Genomic DNA, 24,088 nt, shown 5'->3' with positions numbered 1-24,088 from the left:
GGATCAAACGTGCCAAATAAATGGACATTTTGGATATATATCGACGGAATTAATCGAACAAAAGGACCATTTGTGATGTTTATGGGACATATTGGAGAGCCAACAAAAGAAGCTTGTTAAAGGTAAGGCATGAATTATATTTTTATTTCTGTGTTTTGTGTCACGCCTGCAGGGTTGAAATATGCTTCTCTCTCTTTGTTTACTGGGTGCTATCCTCAGATAATAGCATCTTTTGCTCTCGTCGAAGAGCCTTCTTGAAATCTGACATGTTGGCTGGGTTCACAACACGTGTAGCTTTTTTGTGTGATTTAATGAAAGTTTGATTTTTATAGTAAATTATTTGAATTTGGCGTTCTGGGTGCGGTTGATTCCCTGATCCACCTCTACGCAGACGACACCATTCTGTATACGCCTGGCCCTTCTTTGGACACTGTGTTAACTTCTTTGGGACTGGGGGGCAGTATTGAGTAGCTTGGATGAATAAGGTGCCCAGAGTAAACTGCCTGCAACTCAGGCCCAGAAGCTAGAATATGCATATAATTTGTAGATTTGGATAGAAAACACTCTGAAGTTTCTAAAACTGTTTGAATGATGTCTGTGAGTACAACATAACTCATATGGCAGGCAAAAACCTGAGAAAAAATCCAACCAGGAAGTGGGAAATCTGAGGTTTGTAGATTTACTATCAAATATACATGGGGTCTATGGGGTCATATTGCACTTCCTAAGGCTTCCACTAGATGTCAACAGTCTATAGAACCTTGTTTGAGGCTTCCACTGTGAAGGAGGGGGGAAAGAGAGCTGATTGAGTCAGGTGTCTGGCAGAGTGCCATGAGCTCAGTCTCGCGCACTCCCGTGAGAGTTAGCTGCGTTCCATTGCATTTCTACAGACAAAGGAATTATCCGGTTGAAACATTATTGAAGATTTGGATTTACAACAAGTTTATCTTTAACATGGTGTAAAATACTTGTGTGTTTGAGGAATTTTAATTATGGGATTTCTGTTGTTTTGAATTTGGCGCCCTGCAATTTCACTGGCTGTTGAAGAGGTGGGACGCTACCGTCCCACATATCCCAGAAAGGTTAACAAACCTCCAAACGAGCTTTGATGACATACAACACTCCTTCCATGGACTCCAACTACTCTTAAATGCATGCTTTTCAACCGTTCGCTGCCCGCACCCGCCCGCTCGACTAACATCACTACTCTGGATGGTTCTGAATGGAATATGTGGACAACTACAAATTCCTAGGTGTCTGGCTACACTGTAAACTCTCCTTCCAGACTCATATTAAACATCTCCAATCCAAAATTAAATCTAGAATCAGCTTTCCATTCCACAACAAAGCCTCCTTCACTCATGCTGCCAAACATACCCTAGTAAAACTGACTATCCTACCGATCCTAGACTTCGGCGATGTCATTTACAAAATAGCCTCCAACACTCTACTCAGCAAACTGGATGGAGTCCATCACAGTGCCATCCGTTTTGTCACCAAAGCCCCATATACCACCCACCACTGAGACCTGTATGCTCTAATCAGCTGGCCCTTGCTACATATTCGTCGCTAGACCCACTTGCTCCAGGTCATCTATAAGTCTTTGCCACCTTATCTCAGCTCACTGGTCACGATAACAACACCCACCCGTACCACACGCTCCAGCTGGTATATCTCACTGGTCATACCCAAAGCCAACACCTCCTTCGGCCGCCTTTACTTACAGTTCTCTGCTGTCAATGACTGGAACGAAATGCAAAAATCGCTGAAGCTGGAGACTTATATTTCCCTCACTAACTTTAAACATCAGCTATCCGATCGCTGCAGCTGTACATAGCCCATCTGTAAATAGCTCATCCAATCTACCTACCGCATCCCCACATTGTTTTTATTTACTTTTCTGCTCTTTTGCACACCAGTATTTCTACTTGCACATCTATCACTCCAGTGTTAATTTGCCTATTTGTAATTACTTGCTACTATGGCCTATTTATTACCTTACCTCCTCACGCCATTTGCACACACTGTATATAGACTTTCTTTTTCTCTAGTGTGTTATTGACTGTACGCTTGTTCATTCAATGTGTAACTCTGTTGTTGTTTGTGTCGCACTGCTTTGCTTTATCTTGGCCAGGTTGCAGGTGTAAATAAGAACTTGTTCTCAACTGGCCTACCTGGTTAAATAAAAAAAAAATACATGTAAATTGTCCATGTAGCCATTTGATGAATGTTCAGCAGTCTTGTGGCTTTGGGGTAGAAGCTATTCAGGTGCCTTTTGGTCACAGACTTGGTGTTCCGGTATCGCTTGCCGCTAGGTAGCAAAGAGAACAGTCTATGACTTGGGTGGCTGGAGTCTTTGACCATTTTTGGGGCACCAGTGATGTACATAGCCCCAGTTTGGCCCTAGTGATGTACAGGGCTGTACGCACTACCCTCTGTAGAGCCTTGCGATTAGTTGCCATACCAAACAGTGATACAGCCAGTCAAGATGCTCTAAAATGGTGCAGCTGTAGAACTTTGAGGATCTGAGGGTCGTTTACAAATCTTTTCAGCCTCCTGAGGGGGAAGAGGCGTTGTCGTGTTCTCTATACGACTGTGTGGGCCATGATAGATCCTTAGTGATGTGGACACAGAGGAAACCTCTAGACACATGCTCTACTATAGCCCGTTGATGTGAATGTGGGCATGTTCGGCCCTCTGTTTCCTGTAATCCACGATAAGGTCCGTTGTCTTGCCCACTTTGAGGGACAGGAGGTTGTTGTCCTGGTGCCACACTGCCAGGTCTCTGACCTCCTCCCTACAAGCTGTCTCATCGTCATTGTGATCAAGCCTACCACCGTTGTGTCGTCGGCAAACTTAATGGTTATGTTGGAGTTGTGCGCGGCCACGCAGTCATAGGTGAACAGGGAGTACAGGAGAGGACTGAGCACACACCCCTGAGGGTCAGCATGGAGGATGTATTGTTGCCTATCCTCACCACCTGGGGGCGACCCCTCAGGAAGTCCAGGATTCAGTTGCAGAGAGAGGCGTTCAGTCCCAAGGACCTTAGCTAACGGATGAGCTTGTAGGGCACTGGCTGTTGAAAGCAGAGCTGTAGTCAATGAACAGCTTGGGGAGAATTCATCGGCGAGTGGATAATCCGCCTTTACCATGAGTCTTACTGGCGAACAAGCAATTACTGGAGAATAAACTGGATGAGCTCCATTTGAGACTATCCTACCAACGGGACAATAAAAACTAATAATATCTTACGTGTCACCGAGTCGTGGCTGAACGATAACAGTTGGCTGAGTTTTCCATGCATCGGCAGGACAGAACCACCTCCGGTAAGATGAGGGGTGGTGGTCTGTGTCAATTTGTCAACAAAAGTTGGTGCACAATCTCTAATATTAAGGAAGTCTTGAGGTTTTGCTCACCTGAAGAAGAGTACCTCGTAAGCTGTAGACCACACTATTTATCAAGAGAGTTTGTCTATATTTTTCGTAGCAGTCTATTTACCACCAAACAGATGCAGGCACTAAGTGCTGTATAAGGCCATAAGCAAACAAGAGAATGCTCACCCAGAAGCGGCGGTCCTAGTGGCGGGGGGATTTAATGCAGGAAAACTTAAATCAGTTTTCTACCAGCATGTTACATGTACAACCAGAAAGAAAAACTCCACACACAGACACTTACAAATCTCTCCCTCACCCTCCAATTGGCAAATCTGACCCTAATTCTATCCTCCTGATTACAAGAAAAAAAACTCAAGCAGGAAGTACCAGTGACTCGCTCAATACGGAAGTGGTCTGATGACGAGGATGACAAGCTACAGCCTTAATAGCACAGACTAGAATATGTTCCGGGATTCATTCGATGGCATTGAGGAGTATACCACATCAGTCACCAGCTTCATCAAAAAGTGCATCAACGATGTCGTCTACACAGTGTCCATATGTACATATCCCATCCAGAAGCCATGGATTACAGGCAACATCTGCACTGAGCTAAAGTCTAGAGCGGGACACTAATCTGTGTTTCAAGCAGACCACCATAGTCCCTGTGCCCAAGAACGCCAAGGTAACTGACCAAAATGACTACCGCCCCATAGCACTCACGTCTGTGGCCATGAAGTGCTTTGAAAGGCTGGTTATGGCTCACAACATCATCCCAGAAACACTAGACTCACTACAATTCACATACCGCCCCAACAGATCCACAGATGATGCAATCTCTATTGCACTCCACACTGCCCTTTCACACCTAGACAAAAGGAACACCTGCGAGAGAATGCTGTTTACTCTATGTAAACTGGAAACCATATATCCTGAGGCTGCATTTATTGTAGCTTGGGATTTTAACAAAACTAATCTGAAAACAAGGCTTCCTAACTTCTATCAGCATATCAAATACGCGACACAAGCTGGTAGCATTCTGGATCATTGCTACTCAAACTTCCATGATGCATACAAAGCCCTCCCCCACCCTCCCTTCAGCAAATTTGACCATGACTACATTTTTTTGCTCCCATCCTATAGGCAGAAACCATCAGGAAACGCCCATGCTCAGGTCTATCCAACGCTGGTCTGACCAATCGGATTCCATGCTTTAAGATTGCTTCGATCACGTGAACTGGGATACGTTCCAGGTAGCCTAAGACAACAACATTGCCAATACGCCGACTCGGTGAGCAAATGTATTAGCAAGTGCATCCGAGTACCCTAAGTGACTATTTAAACCTTCCCGAACCAGAAACAGTGAATGGATGGCAGCATTCGAGTAAAACTGAAAGCGCGAACCACCGGCTTTTAATCATGCCAAGGCGACTGGAAACATGACCGAATACAAACAGTGCAGTTATTCCCTCCGCAAGGCAATCAAAACATGCAAAGCGTCAATATAGAGACAAAGTAGAGTGGCAATTCAACTGCTCAAACACGTGACATATGTTGCAGGGTCTACAGCCAAACCCGGATTACAAAAAGAAAACCAGTCCCGTTGCGGACATCGACGTCTTGCTTCCAGACAAATTAAAACAACCTCTTTTCTCACTTTGAGGACAATACAGTGCCAATGACACGGCCCACTACCAAAGCCTGTAGGTTCTCCTTCTCCGTGGCCAACGTGAGAAAAACATTTAAACGTGTTAACCCTCGCAAGGCTGCCGGCCCAGATGGGATCCCTAGCCACGTCCTCAGACCATGCACAGAGCAGCTGGCTGGTGTGTTCACAGACATATTCGGGGCGGCAGGGTAGCCTAGTGGTTAGAGCGTTGGACTTGTAACCGAAAGGTTGCAAGTTCAAATCCCTGAGCTGACAACGTACAAATCTGTCGCTCTGCCCCTGAACAGGCAGTTAACCCACTGTTCCTAGGCTGTCATTGTTATACTCTTTTACTACTGTTTTATACAACTTCTTCTGCATCATCAACTTTTTCTTATATTATTATGTGTCAGGGAAAGCTCATTGGATTCCCAGTTGTGCAGTTGGCTCTTGCTTGGGCCTCAGCCTGACCCAAGGACAACTGTTGTGATGTGGCCTTCACACTCACGACCAGAGGAGTTTTGGGCTTTGCCGTGTTTCTCCCTAATACAAACTGTAATTTCTGGGGCAGCAGCACTGAGCACAGCTCTGTTCCTGTACAATTACAACACAAAGATCTTATGAAAAGCGAAAAGATCTGTTCGGTGGGGGCATTTGTTTTTATTACATACACCCTGAAACATGCATCCTATATCCCAGATGAATGACACGTGAAAAAAAAAAAAATCATAGTTTATTGTTGCCACGGCCATTCCTTTCCCCTCTTCGCCATTGTGTTTTTTGGTGTCAAGCGGCAAAACCAAGCATGCGTTTCTCTGACGAGAAATCAAAGCATGGTGTGCACTGTTAATGGAGCCTACCGGGCCGTGAGAACAGGAGTTGAGTATATGAAGGTGGTGGGTTGCATTAAAGTCCCTATAGTGCTTGAGGGGCTGTAAACAGGACTGCATTGTGAGGGGGGGGGGTGAAGAGGGTGAATTGGCAAGACAAAAGTTAAGTGACTTCGAACGGGGTATGATAGTCGGTGCCAGGCACACTGGTTTGAGTGTGTCAAGAACGCTGCTGGGTTTTTCACACTCAACAGTTTCCTGTGTGTATCAACACCTTATAGAGTACATGCCCCGACAAATTGAGGCTGTTCCGAGGGCAAAAGGGGGTGCAACTCAACATTAAGAACCTGCTCACTCAGTGTATATTCAGTCAATAAAAAAACAAGTGCCATTTAAGATTCATTAACTGAAACCGTATTATCAACTGGTTATATTATATTGTGGAACTCAAATCTTAAAAAAAAAAAAAGACCTCAGCAGTGACGCTTACTTGTAAAAGCCTTATGTTAGGAATCAAAAGGACTACGTAAAAGGTAGGTTCAGTAATTAAACATGAACAGATATCCAATTCAAATCAATCAAATCTAATTTTATTGGTCACATGCAACGAATACAACAGGTGTAGATTTAACAGTGAAATGCTTACTTATGAGCCCATTCCCAACCGTGCATTGTTAACTTCTTGGTGATAGGGGGCAGTATTTTCACGTCCGGATGAAATGCATGCCCAAATTCAACTGCCTGCTACTCATCCCCAGAAGATAAGATATGCATATTATTAGTAGATGGGCTTTCATTGGGAATCCAGATTTCTTGCAGTTCCCACCGCTTCCAATGGATGTCACCAGTCTTTAGAAATTGGTTGAGGTTTTCCCTTTGTGTAATGAAGAAGTACGACCATCTTGAACGAGGGTCACTTGAAGTGTACTGTTAGATAGAGGCGCGTGACCAGAAAGCTAGCTACAGTTTGTTTTCCTCCTGTATTGAACACAGATCATCCCGTCTTCAATTTTATCGATTATTTACGTAAAAAAATACCTAAAGTTGTATTACAAAAGTAGTTTGAAATGTTTTGGCAAAGTTTAACAGGTAACTTTTGAGATATTTTGAAGTCACGTGAGCAAGTTGTAACCAGTGTTTTTCTGGATCAAACGTGCCAAATAAATGGACATTTTGGATATATATCGACGGAATTAATCGAACAAAAGGACCATTTGTGATGTTTATGGGACATATTGGAGAGCCAACAAAAGAAGCTTGTTAAAGGTAAGGCATGAATTATATTTTTATTTCTGTGTTTTGTGTCACGCCTGCAGGGTTGAAATATGCTTCTCTCTCTTTGTTTACTGGGTGCTATCCTCAGATAATAGCATCTTTTGCTCTCGTCGAAGAGCCTTCTTGAAATCTGACATGTTGGCTGGGTTCACAACACGTGTAGCTTTTTTGTGTGATTTAATGAAAGTTTGATTTTTATAGTAAATTATTTGAATTTGGCGTTCTGGGTGCGGTTGATTCCCTGATCCACCTCTACGCAGACGACACCATTCTGTATACGTCTGGCCCTTCTTTGGACACTGTGTTAACTTCTTTGGGACTGGGGGGCAGTATTGAGTAGCTTGGATGAATAAGGTGCCCAGAGTAAACTGCCTGCAACTCAGGCCCAGAAGCTAGAATATGCATATAATTTGTAGATTTGGATAGAAAACACTCTGAAGTTTCTAAAACTGTTTGAATGATGTCTGTGAGTACAACATAACTCATATGGCAGGCAAAAACCTGAGAAAAAATCCAACCAGGAAGTGGGAAATCTGAGGTTTGTAGATTTACTATCAAATATACATGGGGTCTATGGGGTCATATTGCACTTCCTAAGGCTTCCACTAGATGTCAACAGTCTATAGAACCTTGTTTGAGGCTTCCACTGTGAAGGAGGGGGGAAAGAGAGCTGATTGAGTCAGGTGTCTGGCAGAGTGCCATGAGCTCAGTCTCGCGCACTCCCGTGAGAGTTAGCTGCGTTCCATTGCATTTCTACAGACAAAGGAATTATCCGGTTGAAACATTATTGAAGATTTGGATTTACAACAAGTTTATCTTTAACATGGTGTAAAATACTTGTGTGTTTGAGGAATTTTAATTATGGGATTTCTGTTGTTTTGAATTTGGCGCCCTGCAATTTCACTGGCTGTTGAAGAGGTGGGACGCTACCGTCCCACATATCCCAGAAAGGTTAACAAACCTCCAAACGAGCTTTGATGACATACAACACTCCTTCCATGGACTCCAACTACTCTTAAATGCATGCTTTTCAACCGTTCGCTGCCCGCACCCGCCCGCTCGACTAACATCACTACTCTGGATGGTTCTGAATGGAATATGTGGACAACTACAAATTCCTAGGTGTCTGGCTACACTGTAAACTCTCCTTCCAGACTCATATTAAACATCTCCAATCCAAAATTAAATCTAGAATCAGCTTTCCATTCCACAACAAAGCCTCCTTCACTCATGCTGCCAAACATACCCTAGTAAAACTGACTATCCTACCGATCCTAGACTTCGGCGATGTCATTTACAAAATAGCCTCCAACACTCTACTCAGCAAACTGGATGGAGTCCATCACAGTGCCATCCGTTTTGTCACCAAAGCCCCATATACCACCCACCACTGAGACCTGTATGCTCTAATCAGCTGGCCCTTGCTACATATTCGTCGCTAGACCCACTTGCTCCAGGTCATCTATAAGTCTTTGCCACCTTATCTCAGCTCACTGGTCACGATAACAACACCCACCCGTACCACACGCTCCAGCTGGTATATCTCACTGGTCATACCCAAAGCCAACACCTCCTTCGGCCGCCTTTACTTACAGTTCTCTGCTGTCAATGACTGGAACGAAATGCAAAAATCGCTGAAGCTGGAGACTTATATTTCCCTCACTAACTTTAAACATCAGCTATCCGATCGCTGCAGCTGTACATAGCCCATCTGTAAATAGCTCATCCAATCTACCTACCGCATCCCCACATTGTTTTTATTTACTTTTCTGCTCTTTTGCACACCAGTATTTCTACTTGCACATCTATCACTCCAGTGTTAATTTGCCTATTTGTAATTACTTGCTACTATGGCCTATTTATTACCTTACCTCCTCACGCCATTTGCACACACTGTATATAGACTTTCTTTTTCTCTAGTGTGTTATTGACTGTACGCTTGTTCATTCAATGTGTAACTCTGTTGTTGTTTGTGTCGCACTGCTTTGCTTTATCTTGGCCAGGTTGCAGGTGTAAATAAGAACTTGTTCTCAACTGGCCTACCTGGTTAAATAAAAAAAAATACATGTAAATTGTCCATGTAGCCATTTGATGAATGTTCAGCAGTCTTGTGGCTTTGGGGTAGAAGCTATTCAGGTGCCTTTTGGTCACAGACTTGGTGTTCCGGTATCGCTTGCCGCTAGGTAGCAAAGAGAACAGTCTATGACTTGGGTGGCTGGAGTCTTTGACCATTTTTGGGGCACCAGTGATGTACATAGCCCCAGTTTGGCCCTAGTGATGTACAGGGCTGTACGCACTACCCTCTGTAGAGCCTTGCGATTGGATGCCAAGCAGTTGCCATACCAAACAGTGATACAGCCAGTCAAGATGCTCTAAAATGGTGCAGCTGTAGAACTTTGAGGATCTGAGGGTCGTTTACAAATCTTTTCAGCCTCCTGAGGGGGAAGAGGCGTTGTCGTGTTCTCTATACGACTGTGTGGGCCATGATAGATCCTTAGTGATGTGGACACAGAGGAAACCTCTAGACACATGCTCTACTATAGCCCGTTGATGTGAATGTGGGCATGTTCGGCCCTCTGTTTCCTGTAATCCACGATAAGGTCCGTTGTCTTGCCCACTTTGAGGGACAGGAGGTTGTTGTCCTGGTGCCACACTGCCAGGTCTCTGACCTCCTCCCTACAAGCTGTCTCATCGTCATTGTGATCAAGCCTACCACCGTTGTGTCGTCGGCAAACTTAATGGTTATGTTGGAGTTGTGCGCGGCCACGCAGTCATAGGTGAACAGGGAGTACAGGAGAGGACTGAGCACACACCCCTGAGGGTCAGCATGGAGGATGTATTGTTGCCTATCCTCACCACCTGGGGGCGACCCCTCAGGAAGTCCAGGATTCAGTTGCAGAGAGAGGCGTTCAGTCCCAAGGACCTTAGCTAACGGATGAGCTTGTAGGGCACTGGCTGTTGAAAGCAGAGCTGTAGTCAATGAACAGCTTGGGGAGAATTCATCGGCGAGTGGATAATCCGCCTTTACCATGAGTCTTACTGGCGAACAAGCAATTACTGGAGAATAAACTGGATGAGCTCCATTTGAGACTATCCTACCAACGGGACAATAAAAACTAATAATATCTTACGTGTCACCGAGTCGTGGCTGAACGATAACAGTTGGCTGAGTTTTCCATGCATCGGCAGGACAGAACCACCTCCGGTAAGATGAGGGGTGGTGGTCTGTGTCAATTTGTCAACAAAAGTTGGTGCACAATCTCTAATATTAAGGAAGTCTTGAGGTTTTGCTCACCTGAAGAAGAGTACCTCGTAAGCTGTAGACCACACTATTTATCAAGAGAGTTTGTCTATATTTTTCGTAGCAGTCTATTTACCACCAAACAGATGCAGGCACTAAGTGCTGTATAAGGCCATAAGCAAACAAGAGAATGCTCACCCAGAAGCGGCGGTCCTAGTGGCGGGGGGATTTAATGCAGGAAAACTTAAATCAGTTTTCTACCAGCATGTTACATGTACAACCAGAAAGAAAAACTCCACACACAGACACTTACAAATCTCTCCCTCACCCTCCAATTGGCAAATCTGACCCTAATTCTATCCTCCTGATTACAAGAAAAAAAACTCAAGCAGGAAGTACCAGTGACTCGCTCAATACGGAAGTGGTCTGATGACGAGGATGACAAGCTACAGCCTTAATAGCACAGACTAGAATATGTTCCGGGATTCATTCGATGGCATTGAGGAGTATACCACATCAGTCACCAGCTTCATCAAAAAGTGCATCAACGATGTCGTCTACACAGTGTCCATATGTACATATCCCATCCAGAAGCCATGGATTACAGGCAACATCTGCACTGAGCTAAAGTCTAGAGCGGGACACTAATCTGTGTTTCAAGCAGACCACCATAGTCCCTGTGCCCAAGAACGCCAAGGTAACTGACCAAAATGACTACCGCCCCATAGCACTCACGTCTGTGGCCATGAAGTGCTTTGAAAGGCTGGTTATGGCTCACAACATCATCCCAGAAACACTAGACTCACTACAATTCACATACCGCCCCAACAGATCCACAGATGATGCAATCTCTATTGCACTCCACACTGCCCTTTCACACCTAGACAAAAGGAACACCTGCGAGAGAATGCTGTTTACTCTATGTAAACTGGAAACCATATATCCTGAGGCTGCATTTATTGTAGCTTGGGATTTTAACAAAACTAATCTGAAAACAAGGCTTCCTAACTTCTATCAGCATATCAAATACGCGACACAAGCTGGTAGCATTCTGGATCATTGCTACTCAAACTTCCATGATGCATACAAAGCCCTCCCCCACCCTCCCTTCAGCAAATTTGACCATGACTACATTTTTTTGCTCCCATCCTATAGGCAGAAACCATCAGGAAACGCCCATGCTCAGGTCTATCCAACGCTGGTCTGACCAATCGGATTCCATGCTTTAAGATTGCTTCGATCACGTGAACTGGGATACGTTCCAGGTAGCCTAAGACAACAACATTGCCAATACGCCGACTCGGTGAGCAAATGTATTAGCAAGTGCATCCGAGTACCCTAAGTGACTATTTAAACCTTCCCGAACCAGAAACAGTGAATGGATGGCAGCATTCGAGTAAAACTGAAAGCGCGAACCACCGGCTTTTAATCATGCCAAGGCGACTGGAAACATGACCGAATACAAACAGTGCAGTTATTCCCTCCGCAAGGCAATCAAAACATGCAAAGCGTCAATATAGAGACAAAGTAGAGTGGCAATTCAACTGCTCAAACACGTGACATATGTTGCAGGGTCTACAGCCAAACCCGGATTACAAAAAGAAAACCAGTCCCGTTGCGGACATCGACGTCTTGCTTCCAGACAAATTAAAACAACCTCTTTTCTCACTTTGAGGACAATACAGTGCCAATGACACGGCCCACTACCAAAGCCTGTAGGTTCTCCTTCTCCGTGGCCAACGTGAGAAAAACATTTAAACGTGTTAACCCTCGCAAGGCTGCCGGCCCAGATGGGATCCCTAGCCACGTCCTCAGACCATGCACAGAGCAGCTGGCTGGTGTGTTCACAGACATATTCGGGGCGGCAGGGTAGCCTAGTGGTTAGAGCGTTGGACTTGTAACCGAAAGGTTGCAAGTTCAAATCCCTGAGCTGACAACGTACAAATCTGTCGCTCTGCCCCTGAACAGGCAGTTAACCCACTGTTCCTAGGCTGTCATTGTTATACTCTTTTACTACTGTTTTATACAACTTCTTCTGCATCATCAACTTTTTCTTATATTATTATGTGTCAGGGAAAGCTCATTGGATTCCCAGTTGTGCAGTTGGCTCTTGCTTGGGCCTCAGCCTGACCCAAGGACAACTGTTGTGATGTGGCCTGTTGTGATGTTTCTCCCTAATACAAACTGTAATTTCTGGGGCAGCAGCACTGAGCACAGCTCTGTTCCTGTACAATTACAACACAAAGATCTTATGAAAAGCGAAAAGATCTGTTCGGTGGGGGCATTTGTTTTTATTACATACACCCTGAAACATGCATCCTATATCCCAGATGAATGACACGTGAAAAAAAAAAAAATCATAGTTTATTGTTGCCACGGCCATTCCTTTCCCCTCTTCGCCATTGTGTTTTTTGGTGTCAAGCGGCAAAACCAAGCATGCGTTTCTCTGACGAGAAATCAAAGCATGGTGTGCACTGTTAATGGAGCCTACCGGGCCGTGAGAACAGGAGTTGAGTATATGAAGGTGGTGGGTTGCATTAAAGTCCCTATAGTGCTTGAGGGGCTGTAAACAGGACTGCATTGTGAGGGGGGGGGGGGGGGGGGGGGGTTGGGGGCTGGTGGGTAGGGCTGTAGCCCAGTAGTGCAGCTGGCCTGAAGACACTGAGGGGGGTATTGTGAGTGACAGATACTCACTGAGCCCAAGGGCACTTCTCATGCAGAAAGGGATGACAGCTCGGGAACTGAACACAGGGGTAGGCTAGGGCTGGAACAATGACAGAGAAGACAGGGCTGAAACCCAGAGGAATCCCAGAAATGAATTTGATGGAAGGAGAAGTGTAGATTATCTATTTGAATATGTGAAATGAAAAAGAGATTTACATAACCATTTCACCTACGCAGGTTGAAAGAGTCTAATGCAAGAGACATGCAACAATTCAGAATTGCCTCTTGCAGGGTTCATACACATTTTGTCGGATGGAATTTCATGACTTAAAACCCAATTTTCATTACCAACAATTGGCAGCGTCTATGCAATCAACAACAAAAAAATTGCCGTAATGTGGTACCAACACTGGGAGGCGGCTCTCTGATCCCATGTACCATCTCCTGTTGTTGAGCAAGGCACTTAACCCCCCCAAAAAGTAGTAAACCTGTTTGGCAACTATATAAAACACATGTGGCCAACCCTCAGACTGGAGAACTACTGGGTGTGCAGACTTTTCAACAAGGCTGCTCAAACACATCAGAGCCGGTATATCAAGGCCCAGTTGAGCAGCTAATTTCTAAACTGTGGTTTGTTAAGAAGGGGACTGGAATAAAAGCCTGCACCCCCATTAGCTCTCCTACCTAGAGGATGGTTGACCACCCTTGATAAAAAACATTGCAACATTAAAACCTAATACGTTTTAGGCCTTTTAAAATAATTTGCTCATTCAACATATCAAAGACCAAATGGCTATGGTAGGCAAAAAATATTTTGACTGAGTTTGACGCAAGCCCACAAATGTTCAGGAAATGTGAACTAGAAAAGTTACTCATAATAATCCTAGCTACCTTAGAAGTGTTTACTTTGCAGACTGACTAGAATCTATTAAGTTGCAATGTCCCATACATTGGATGCCCAAATAAACTGGAAGTACAGCGCATTTGGAAAGTATACAGACCCATTAACTTTTTCCACTTTGTTATGTTACAGCCTTATTCTAAAATTGATTACATTGCTATTTTTCCCTCATCAATCTACACACAATACCCCATAATGACAAAGCAAAAACAGGTTTAGACATTTTTGCAAATGTATTAAAAAATGAAATATTTACATAAGTATTTCTTCCATTCTTCTCTGCAGATCCTCTCAAGCTGTTGGTTGGATGGAGGAGCATCACTGCAGCTATTTTCAAGTCTCTCCAGAGATGTTCGATTGGGTTCAAGTCCGGGCTCTGGCGGGGCCACTTAAGGACATTCAAAAGACTTGTCCCGAAGCCCCTCCTGCATTGTCTTGGCTGTGTGCTTAGTGTTGTTGCCCTGTTGGAAGGTGAACCTGTGCCATAGTCTGAGGTCCTGAGAGCTCTGGAGCAAGTTTCCCATCAAGGATCTCTCTATACTTTGCTCCGTTCATCTTTGCCTCGATCCTGATTAAACTCCCAGTCCCTGCCGCTTAAAAACATCCCCACAGCATGATGCTGCCACCACCATGCTTCACCGTAGGGATGGTGCCAGGTTTCCTCCAGATGCATTCAGGCCAAATAATTCAATATTGGTTTCATCAGACCAGAGAATCTTGTTTCTCATGGTCTGAGAGTCTTTAAGTGCCTTTTGGCAAACTCCAAGCGGACTGGTCATGTGCCTTTTACGGAGGATTGGCTGCCATCTGGCCACTACCATAAAGGCCTGATTGGTGGAGTGCTGCAGATATGGTTGTCCTTCTGGAAGGTTCTCCCATCTCCACAGAGGAACTCTGGAGCTCTGTCAGAGTGACCATCAGGTTCTTGGTCACCTCCGTGACCGAGGCCTTTCTCCCCCGATTGCTGTTTGGCCGTACGGCCAGATCTAGAAAGAGTCATGGTGTTTCCAATATTCTTCCATTTAAGAATGATGGAGGCCACTGTTTTGGGTGACCTTCAATACTGCAGACAATTTGTGGTACCCTTCCCCATATCTGTGCCTCGACACAATCCTGTCTCGGAGCTCTACGGACAATTCCTTCGACCTCATGGCTTGTTTTCTTTTCTCTGACATGCACTGTCAACTGTTGGACCTTATATAGACAGATGTGCGCCTTTCCAAATAATGTCCAACTAAATTAATTTACCACAGGTTAAGTTGTATTAACATCTCAAGGATGATCAGGATGCACCTGAGCTCCATTTCGAGTCTCATAGCAAAGGGTCTGAATACTTCGGTAAATAAAGTATCTGTTTTGTATTTTGCAAAAAAAATCTAAAAACCTCTTTTCACTTTTATTATTGGTATTGTGTGTAGATTGAGTTTTTTTTATGTTTATCCATTTAAGAATAAGGCTGTAACGTATTTTTTAAAAAAGGGGAAAAGGGGAAGGGGTCTGAATACTTTCCGAATGCACTGTATCTACAAAATAAGTTTTGAAATCGCATCGCCTAATCCAAAAGAAAGGCTACATCTAATCTTTATTCCTAAAATGTATGTTCACAATTCACAAATTATTTTGATTCAACGCGATTGAAACCAATCCCAACTAATACAATGCAAAGTGAATCGTACGTTTTGTCAAAAATAATTGTTTAAATGAATCATTCAAAAAAGTACATCAACTTTGTATAACCGAAAGACGGTTGAAATACATCTCTATCATATGTTATAGGCTAGGACTACCTGCTGCTGCAATGTACGACTGTCTCTCTTTTCTTGAGCAAAAGGCCGCTCGTCTCGCACTACAAATGTGCCAGTGTCATTCCGATCCTGGCTGATATTTAGAGTTTTAATCTGATTGATAAAATATTTACAAACTGTGCCTAAATAAACTACATTGACAGAAATTAAATACATTTCCATGGTGTTTCTCAAAACTTTTCCAGGCCTGGAAAACACCATTTAAAAATTCCATGACTTTACCTGACCGTACGAACACTGCTCTTGGCGCAATTGAGTACAGTAAGCATTTCAATTGATACGTCACCAAAATTCCATCTTCATGGAATTATCTTAAAACCTAATCTAGCAAGTAGTCTATTGACCAGGGAAGTAGGCAATTTGAGAACGGTTTATTTATTTAGCATTTTAGGATTAGCATTTTTGGAGACCAATCAATAGGCGCTTAGCTCTGTCACCCTCCAAACTAATTTGCGGCAATGTGATAGCCGAAATGGGACAAATTAATACAGCCTGCCAAAGTTAATCATGAATAATGTCTTATTACCATAGTAACAACAAAATTATAAATGAGTTCAAAGAGCAGCAAAGTCAAGCCAGTATCTGGGAGCATCACATTAGAAGGGTCTAAATCAGACAAACAGAATATGGGCACGGAAGAGCATCACAAGTAGAATGAACTCAAATCCAAGCGTGTTTCCATGGCAGCTCATCCACCCCCCCCCCCGTTTACATTTGTACAGCATTGTCTGTGGGTTACCACGCGTGGGTGTCTGATTAATTCTAGTCCGACTCTACACTCCTGATGCTACCTTTGATTGCAGAGACTCACTAAATGCCACTGCAGAGCTAGCTGGAGTGCGGGCCAAATATGACATAAAAATGGAGCTGAAGCACCTTGAGAAAGACAAAGGTCCCTCATCAAAGATTTAATTATATCCTTCAGAAAGACTGAACTGTTGTTCATTGCGGGCCTGAAGAAGAGGAAGAGAATGCATTAGTGGGATCCAGGTGAGACTTGACAGCGGCACAGCCTCTGAAGAGAGCGATTTTACTCCTTGGACTGGGACAGTCTGTCTGTACCAACTGTGGCTTGAGCTGCAGAATAAGTTTTTCATGTTTCATACAATCATACAGGCTCTTTAGAGAAACAAACAAAAAAAATCTGTATAGTGCATCCCTGCAATTGTAAAAATAGTAATTATCAAATATTGTTCTCATAGTACATTTGAGATATAAATAGGCCTAGTGAGCATAATAATGATGTCAATTTAAGTTTTGTGAATCGTGAAATACCTGACAATCACAGAAGAAAGATGAAAAATCAATCTTCATTCTGGCAAAACAATCATTTCTTTCCACAGACATCGGTGACTTCCAATCTCAGAGACAGGCCAACACCATTTTTCGAGACTTCCAATTTGAACCTCCATCCAACTTTTGTCATTGGTTTTGATTGATCCCGACAGAGGAACTCTAACTGTAATGTGAATTGGCAGCACTACAGTGTAAGTGCCTTTCTGAGGAGCAGACTCCAAATAGCTTTCAATCTTTTTTTAAAGCCATGGTTCAACAGCAGCACACCTTTGAAAGATCACACAGGGAGAGTAAAAGGTTGTGAAATATCTACTCCCAACAAAGTGCCACACAGACTGGGGACTGAGTTATTTGCAATTTAGCAATAATCTGAAGATCGACAACGAGGAAGAGTGTGTGTGAATGCGTGCAGACTACATGTAATGTTAAAGTGAAGAGGGTACGACACTTAATCATATCAAAACTGGTATCCAGGAGTTAGGCTACCAGGGATACACACAAACCAAAACATCCTTTATGTTCGGAGAAAACGCTTGTTTAAAATGACATTCAGCCAAGTACATTTTTTATTTAAAAAATTAAATAAATAAATAAATAAATAAATAATAATAATAATAATAATAATAATAAGGGCACAAAAATGTAAAATTTAAACGTGAATTCTTGCAGAGCAAAAAAGGCATGATTTGTCTGCTGTGGCAACCCAGACAACGGAGTATTAGCTTCAACCAAGTCAACGGCAACTTGCCGGATAACGTTCCTTATACTGTTCATGTCCTACCAAAAACATTCACTGTGAGCCTCAAAAAATGACTTGAAAATACACAAGAGCAGAGAACAGCCCTCTCTCCTCCCAAGAAATCAATTTTCCTGCAGTACAACCCAACCCAGTGTCGTCTTGTCTAGCGTCACGTGCAATTCTGAGTCACTGTCAAATATGAGTGTCACCGTCAGAAAGCAGAGTGAAATGTGCCCTGATTTATACCCCCATAACCAGCCGCGGCACAATTCCTTGGGATTCAATCAGCATTAGAATCATCATTGAGGGGAGACTAGCCCATTAATAACGCAGACGTCGAGCCCCACCCTGGGATTTTAGCTGGCTATTAATAGCACCGGCCACCCAGTCTATCAATATCATTACATGCAATAAGGAAGGGAGCCCACTCAAAGAATTACAATGATTGAGTGAAGGCTCACCAAGATATTCTGTCACATAAACTTCCTTACGTAAGCTAGTGTTGTGGTATATTTAGGAGCTCATCTGGACTGCTGCTATTTTCTGCCTCCGTGGGAGGCAAGGCGGATGGGCACACACACACACACACACACACACTCAGAGAGAGACCGAGAGAGAGAGAGAGAGAGAACTGAGGCTTTGGGTTAAAGACGCAAGGCGAGGGTAAATTTATACCGGCAGGCAAGAGACGACGGCAGCCCAGCATAAATACATGTCAAAGGAGAAGCCTGTTGCGTTTCATTCGGCATTAAAAAAATAAAATAATAATAATAATAATAATAATAGTGCCCCATGCGCGAGCGGTAACCTTTAGTTTATGGATCCATTTTCCCACTCTCTTCAATCCCTCTATTTCATGGTAATGATCACGGAGTGCGTTGTATTTTAAGACCCTCTCCTGAAAGGAATGAGTATTGTTTTATACACCAAAGTGAGGGGCTGTCACCTACTTATCCTCCTCACAAGTCCTCATGCAAAAAATATATATTAGTCCCTTGGAATTAGCTCTAAGGTAGTAAAAATCATGGCTGCTCCAAAATAGGTTTTGTGCCATGATCTACCAGCCGTTGGATAAGAGACTAGGCAGAGACCAGTCAAGGTGGAATGAATTGGGGCTGTGGGTAAGCCTGGTTAGGGGTTATGTGGGTGTATCTGTCAGACAGACTACACAGAATGATGCTTCACATTAGTTGTGGCATTTTAGTGCCAGGACAACAGTGGGGCTGATAGGATTAGCCTATCTGTCTGACACATGGTCTCCACACGCCCCACACTGGGTGATAGAACCGTGGTCTGTGTAGTAAAAGGAGGTCACACACAATGACTGGGCTACTGCCTAGTAGCACACATATTAAAAAGGTCAGGATGCCAGAGATCCACTACTGTACATCTCTGAAGGCTGAATAAATAAACGTAAAACTATATCACTGCTGTTCCGCCACATACTAGACACATGTTGTACTTGTGCAGCGAGCGATTCAAAATGCTATATTTATCTAAAGCTAATAGTCAACTTAATTGCATTTCAAGTCTAGTGTTCAGGCAGTCCTACATTTGAGTTGGACCCTTTTCTAAAGTCACAGATTTTGAATGCGCCATACAGCTGGTTGTCAGACACTCAAATCCGAGTGTCCCAATGTCCCTTCCCTATCCCCTTGTCAAACCAAATCCCCCCAAAAATGTATTTAAACCACGAGGACTGTTAAATTGTGCGAGAGTCAACAGTAGTGCCTTTTTACTGTGGGAAAACTCCTGCCATCACCCATACTTGGCATCAGAACCAGCATACCTCCAAGAAAAACATAAGAGAATTAGCTAAAGGCACAACTCGGCTCGCTGTGGGATCAGACCATCCACATTCAAGTTGAACTGAACTGGTCTGGCAAAACTCAAGTTGAATTCAGATGATCCGGATAATTCAAGATGCACCGAAACAATCTGGCATATTCTAGTTGAACTGATATTGTCGGGCAAATTCAAGTTCAACTGAAATGACTTTGACGATGAGATGCTTCTGATGTTTCAATGCTGTTTCTATGTCAATCATGTCATGGTGAAGCCAATGACATTTCCAAATTGTGTGGACCATTAAGTTTTTCCAATTCTAAAACGGAAGGCTCTTTATGGAGCTAATTTACTGGCCTGTTGTGACAGTCCTTCGATCTCTCCAGGGGAACGAGGGACAACTGCAAGGTGGCACCTACTGGAATAGGTATGAGAGAGATTCCCTGCAGGGCACGTTGATGCAAATCATTACTACACTTTCACGACCCCAAGTTGAAGAGCATGTTTTTCACACCAACGTCTTTAAGGATGGTCTTTGCACTCGAAATGACAATTTGCATGATGGTTATACAGTACACGTATTTTCCTAACTCTTGTGTTCATTTCTGCAACACTTACATTTTAATTACAGCCAACATGCGACCATTTTGAAGGCAACTTCTCAACCTTTACACTTCAGACAACAGAACTGGAGAGTACATTCAAATACATGTGAGAATCACTAATCGTGTGCGAGTGCGTGTCTTTAAGCATGTGATTCACTGAGCACAGCGTGAGAGTGTGGTGTTAGTATCAGTGAACATCTTTGTGCGTGAGATTGTCGATAAATAGGTGTGTGCTTGTGTGTGTCTCAGTGCGCGCGCATGCGCGTGTGTCTCAGTGCGCGCGCATGCGCGTGTGTCTCAGTGCGCGCGCATGCGCGTGTGTCTCAGTGCGCGCGCATGCGCGTGTCTCAGTGCGCGCGCATGCGCGTGTGTCTCAGTGCGCGCGCATGCGCGTGTGTCTCAGTGCGCGCGCATGCGCGTGTCTCAGTGCGCGCGCATGCGCGTGTGTCTCAGTGCGCGCGCATGCGCGTGTGTCTCAGTGCGCGCGCATGCGCGTGTGTCTCAGTGCGCGCGCATGCGCGTGCCTTTCTCGCCTTACCTTGGTGATGAGGATGCGGTATTTATCAAGCAGGTCCTGGTCACTTTGGCAGCCTGAGAGGAGCTGCCAGACCTCAGCCCTGAGGGCCTCAGGGACCCCAGGCTTCACCAGCGCCGTCAGGCCCTTAGGCCGCACAGACAGGTTCCCATGCCTGACAAACACACACCACAGAGGTAGTTAAGAATCTGATATATATGAAGACATTGAGTTCTACTCTTCATAAAAGCAGCAAATTCTTATCAGGGTAAAAGGCTATCTACTGTACAGGCATGGGCGGGGATATCCATTATCAATGTTGCGTTCCTGGGTCTGTTTTTACTGAAATGGAGGCCCCTTGAAATAATGTTATTAACGTGACGACACATAATGCAAACCAATTCACATGATCGGAAAATGTATACAGTGAACACGTTTCATTTCAAGTAATCAAACAGTTCTCTACAGCTTTCGGTTAGGACTTGCATTTAGTCTCTTGTAAAATACACCTACGGTTAGTTACAAAGCATAGGGAGAAGATGACGTGTATATGACAGTCGCATAAAGAGTGTTGTACATCAACAACGGATGAATCTCAGTGAAAGGAGCAGCCATATGGTACATACAGTATGACTTATATCGTCACGCATATGAAGGCTTTATGAATGTTTATAAACGCTACATCTCTACTGTGGAAAAAGTGTGCCCATGCATGCAATCCTTCATCATCATCCTCCTCCTCAACTCAATGATTCCATACATTTTCAGTACAACTGCCCAATTGTGGTCATCATGACTGTCACACTCCCTGTGAGTCTTACCATCTGTTGAGGATTCCACCCCAGGACTCCAGAATCTTCTCAGGGCAGTCTTTGGACACATCACCGGTCCCACTGGAGATCTCGCTGTCACTATCTGCCGAAGACACAAGGACCGGAGTTTAATATCAGAGGCCAGTTTGTCATCTCTGGCTCGTCAGGAACAACCAGTCTTGTATTATGAGAGGTTTGCGATTTGTGAACAATATTGAATGCCTATGCTATTATTAGGGTTTGAATTACAGCAGGGCTAGGGGATTGTGGGGCCACTGTATAACAACTAGAAATATCAAAATGAGCCCCAATCACAATCGTCAAAAGATATGTGGGGCACCCCTTAGCGACTTCGGACATTTCAAAGAGTCAATGTATCATTTGAACATTGCTATTATCGTTAAAAACTAACAGTTAGATGTATCCATTTCTAATTTGAAATCCAAATTGAAATGGAAGTCATCAAACATTAGTACAGTGTTAAGCCAGAGCTGCAGTCCCCTGGGCTGCTGTAAACTGGGCTGCCTAATGCTCTCCTCTCATGATGGAGCTCTGATTCCCAATAACAGCTGAGAGAAGTACCCTTATTCGCGTTTTAAAACACACACACGTTCGTCTGGCTCACACACTCGAGTGCGATGAGGTCTGAAGCGGACCTGGCTGTCTCACACATTGAGTGGCTGTGGAGCAGACAGCTCCATGCGGGCAGGGTGATTGGCTACAAAGGAAAAACCATCATGCAGTGCCTTTCCGAAAGTATTCACACCCTTGACTTTATCCACATTTTGTTGTGTTACAAAGTAGGATTAAAATGGATTTAATTGGAACTTTCTTGTCAACGAGCTACACAGAATACTCTGTCAAATTGGAAAGAGGAATAAAAAAATGGTATTATTATTGGAAAATGAAACCCTGATATATCTTGATTAGATAAGTATTCAATAAACGTTATGAATAACCTTTAGCACAAATACAGCTGTGATTCTTTCCAGGTAAGTCGAAGCGCTTTGCACACCTGGATTGCCCGTTATTATTCAAAATAAATATTCAAAATCTGTCAAATTGGTCAACGCTAGACATCCATTTTCAAGTGTTGCCATTGATTTTCAAGCAGATTTAAGTCAAAACTGTAACTAGGTCAGGAACATTCAATGTCTTCTTGGTAAGCAACTCCAGTGTATATTTGGCCTTGAGCTTCAGGTTATTGTCCTGGTGAAAGGTGGATTTGTCTTCCGGCACGGGCCTCCTGAGTGGCGCAGAGGTCTAAGGCACTGCATCGCAGTGCTAGCTGTGCCACTAGAGATTCTGGGTTTGAGTAGAGGCTGTGTCGCAGGAGGATGGGAGACACATGGGGCGGTGCACAATTGGCCCAGCGTTAGGGGAGGGTTTGGCCAGCAGGGATGTCCTTGTCCCATCGCGTACTAGCGACTCCTGCGCAGTGCACGCTGACATGGTCACCGGGTGTACAGTGTTTCCTCCGACACATTGGTGTGGCTGGCTTCCGTGTTAAGTGGGCATTATGTCAAGAAGCAGTGCGGCTTGGTTGGGTTGTGTTTCGGAGGACGCACGGCTCGTGACCTTCGCCTCTCCCGAGTCCGTACGGGAGTTGCAGCGATGAGACAAGACTAACTACCAATTGGATACCACGAAATTGGGGAGTGAAAAAAAATAAAAAGGATTTGTCTTCCAGTGTCTGTTGGAAAGACAACCAGATTTTCCTCTAGGACTTTGCCTGTGCTTAGCTCTATTCCGTTTCTTTTTATAAAAAAAAACTCCCTAGTCTTTGCCGATGACAAACATACCCATAACACGATGCAGCTACAGTATCACCATGCTTGAAAATATGAAGCGTGGTACTCAGTGATGTGTTGGATTTGCCCCAAACATAATGCTTTGTATTCAGGACAAAAAGTTAATTTACTTGACACATTTTTTGCAGTATTACTTTATCGCCTTATTGCAAAACATGGTTTTGAATATTTGTATTATGTAAAGGCTTTCTCTTTACACTCTGTAGTTACTCCACAATACAAAAAAAAATGACAATGTTGATTCATCCTCAGTTATCACCTATCACAGCCATTAAACTCTTGTCATTTTAATTTTATATAATTCCAAAGTAGTTATTGTCTATGGGCTCCCAAGTGGCACAACAGTCTAAGGCAGCTCACAATTGGCCCAGTATCATCCGGGTTTGTTCTTAACTGACTTGCATAGTTAAAGAAAATATATATATTTTTCTGTTTCATATTAGTTCAGTTTCCTGTTCTAAGTTTCATCCTTGTAACTTTGGAGAGGCTACTGAACTCTCATGACCATTGTTTATTTGTAGTTCTCACCTCTGCCTTTATCTCCAAAGTGTTACTGTTTGCATTGTGTGTGTGCTTCACACCTTCTATGTGAGACACTGTACAGGTAAAGTAAAAACACCAAGCCTAAACTTTAAGGTAATGTAGTTTTGTAAAGGTAGTGTAACTGTTATTCGGTGTGACTTCCCCTTACTTTGCAGTGGGTACATGCTCTTTGTGGACAATCCCATGCTGTTCATAGAAAATAGCGATAATTGTTCTCCCCACTGCGTGTGTGTGTGTGTATATAT

The 24,088-nt window shown here is 43.8% G+C and overlaps 1 protein-coding gene across 3 annotated transcripts in view; it reads right to left on the bottom strand.

Annotated features, from left to right (window-relative positions):
- Positions 1–24,088, bottom strand: part of LOC110524085 (rab GTPase-activating protein 1-like) — a 172,305-nt gene that overhangs the window by 93,023 nt on the left and 55,194 nt on the right. For all 3 annotated transcript variants that reach the window (XM_036977902.1, XM_036977903.1, XM_036977904.1), the window contains exons 12-13: positions 21,499–21,592; positions 20,702–20,852 (exon numbers count right to left, since the gene is read on the bottom strand). In XM_036977902.1, coding sequence (XP_036833797.1) covers positions 20,702–20,852; positions 21,499–21,592 — 245 coding nt within the window. The remainder of the gene's footprint in view (positions 1–20,701; positions 20,853–21,498; positions 21,593–24,088) is intronic.

This window comes from Oncorhynchus mykiss, chromosome 5 (genome assembly GCF_013265735.2).
Source record: "Oncorhynchus mykiss isolate Arlee chromosome 5, USDA_OmykA_1.1, whole genome shotgun sequence".
NCBI classification, from domain to species: domain Eukaryota; kingdom Metazoa; phylum Chordata; class Actinopteri; order Salmoniformes; family Salmonidae; genus Oncorhynchus; species Oncorhynchus mykiss.
Note: the sequence above shows the minus strand (reverse complement) of the source record. Positions and strands in the feature narration are given on the sequence as shown.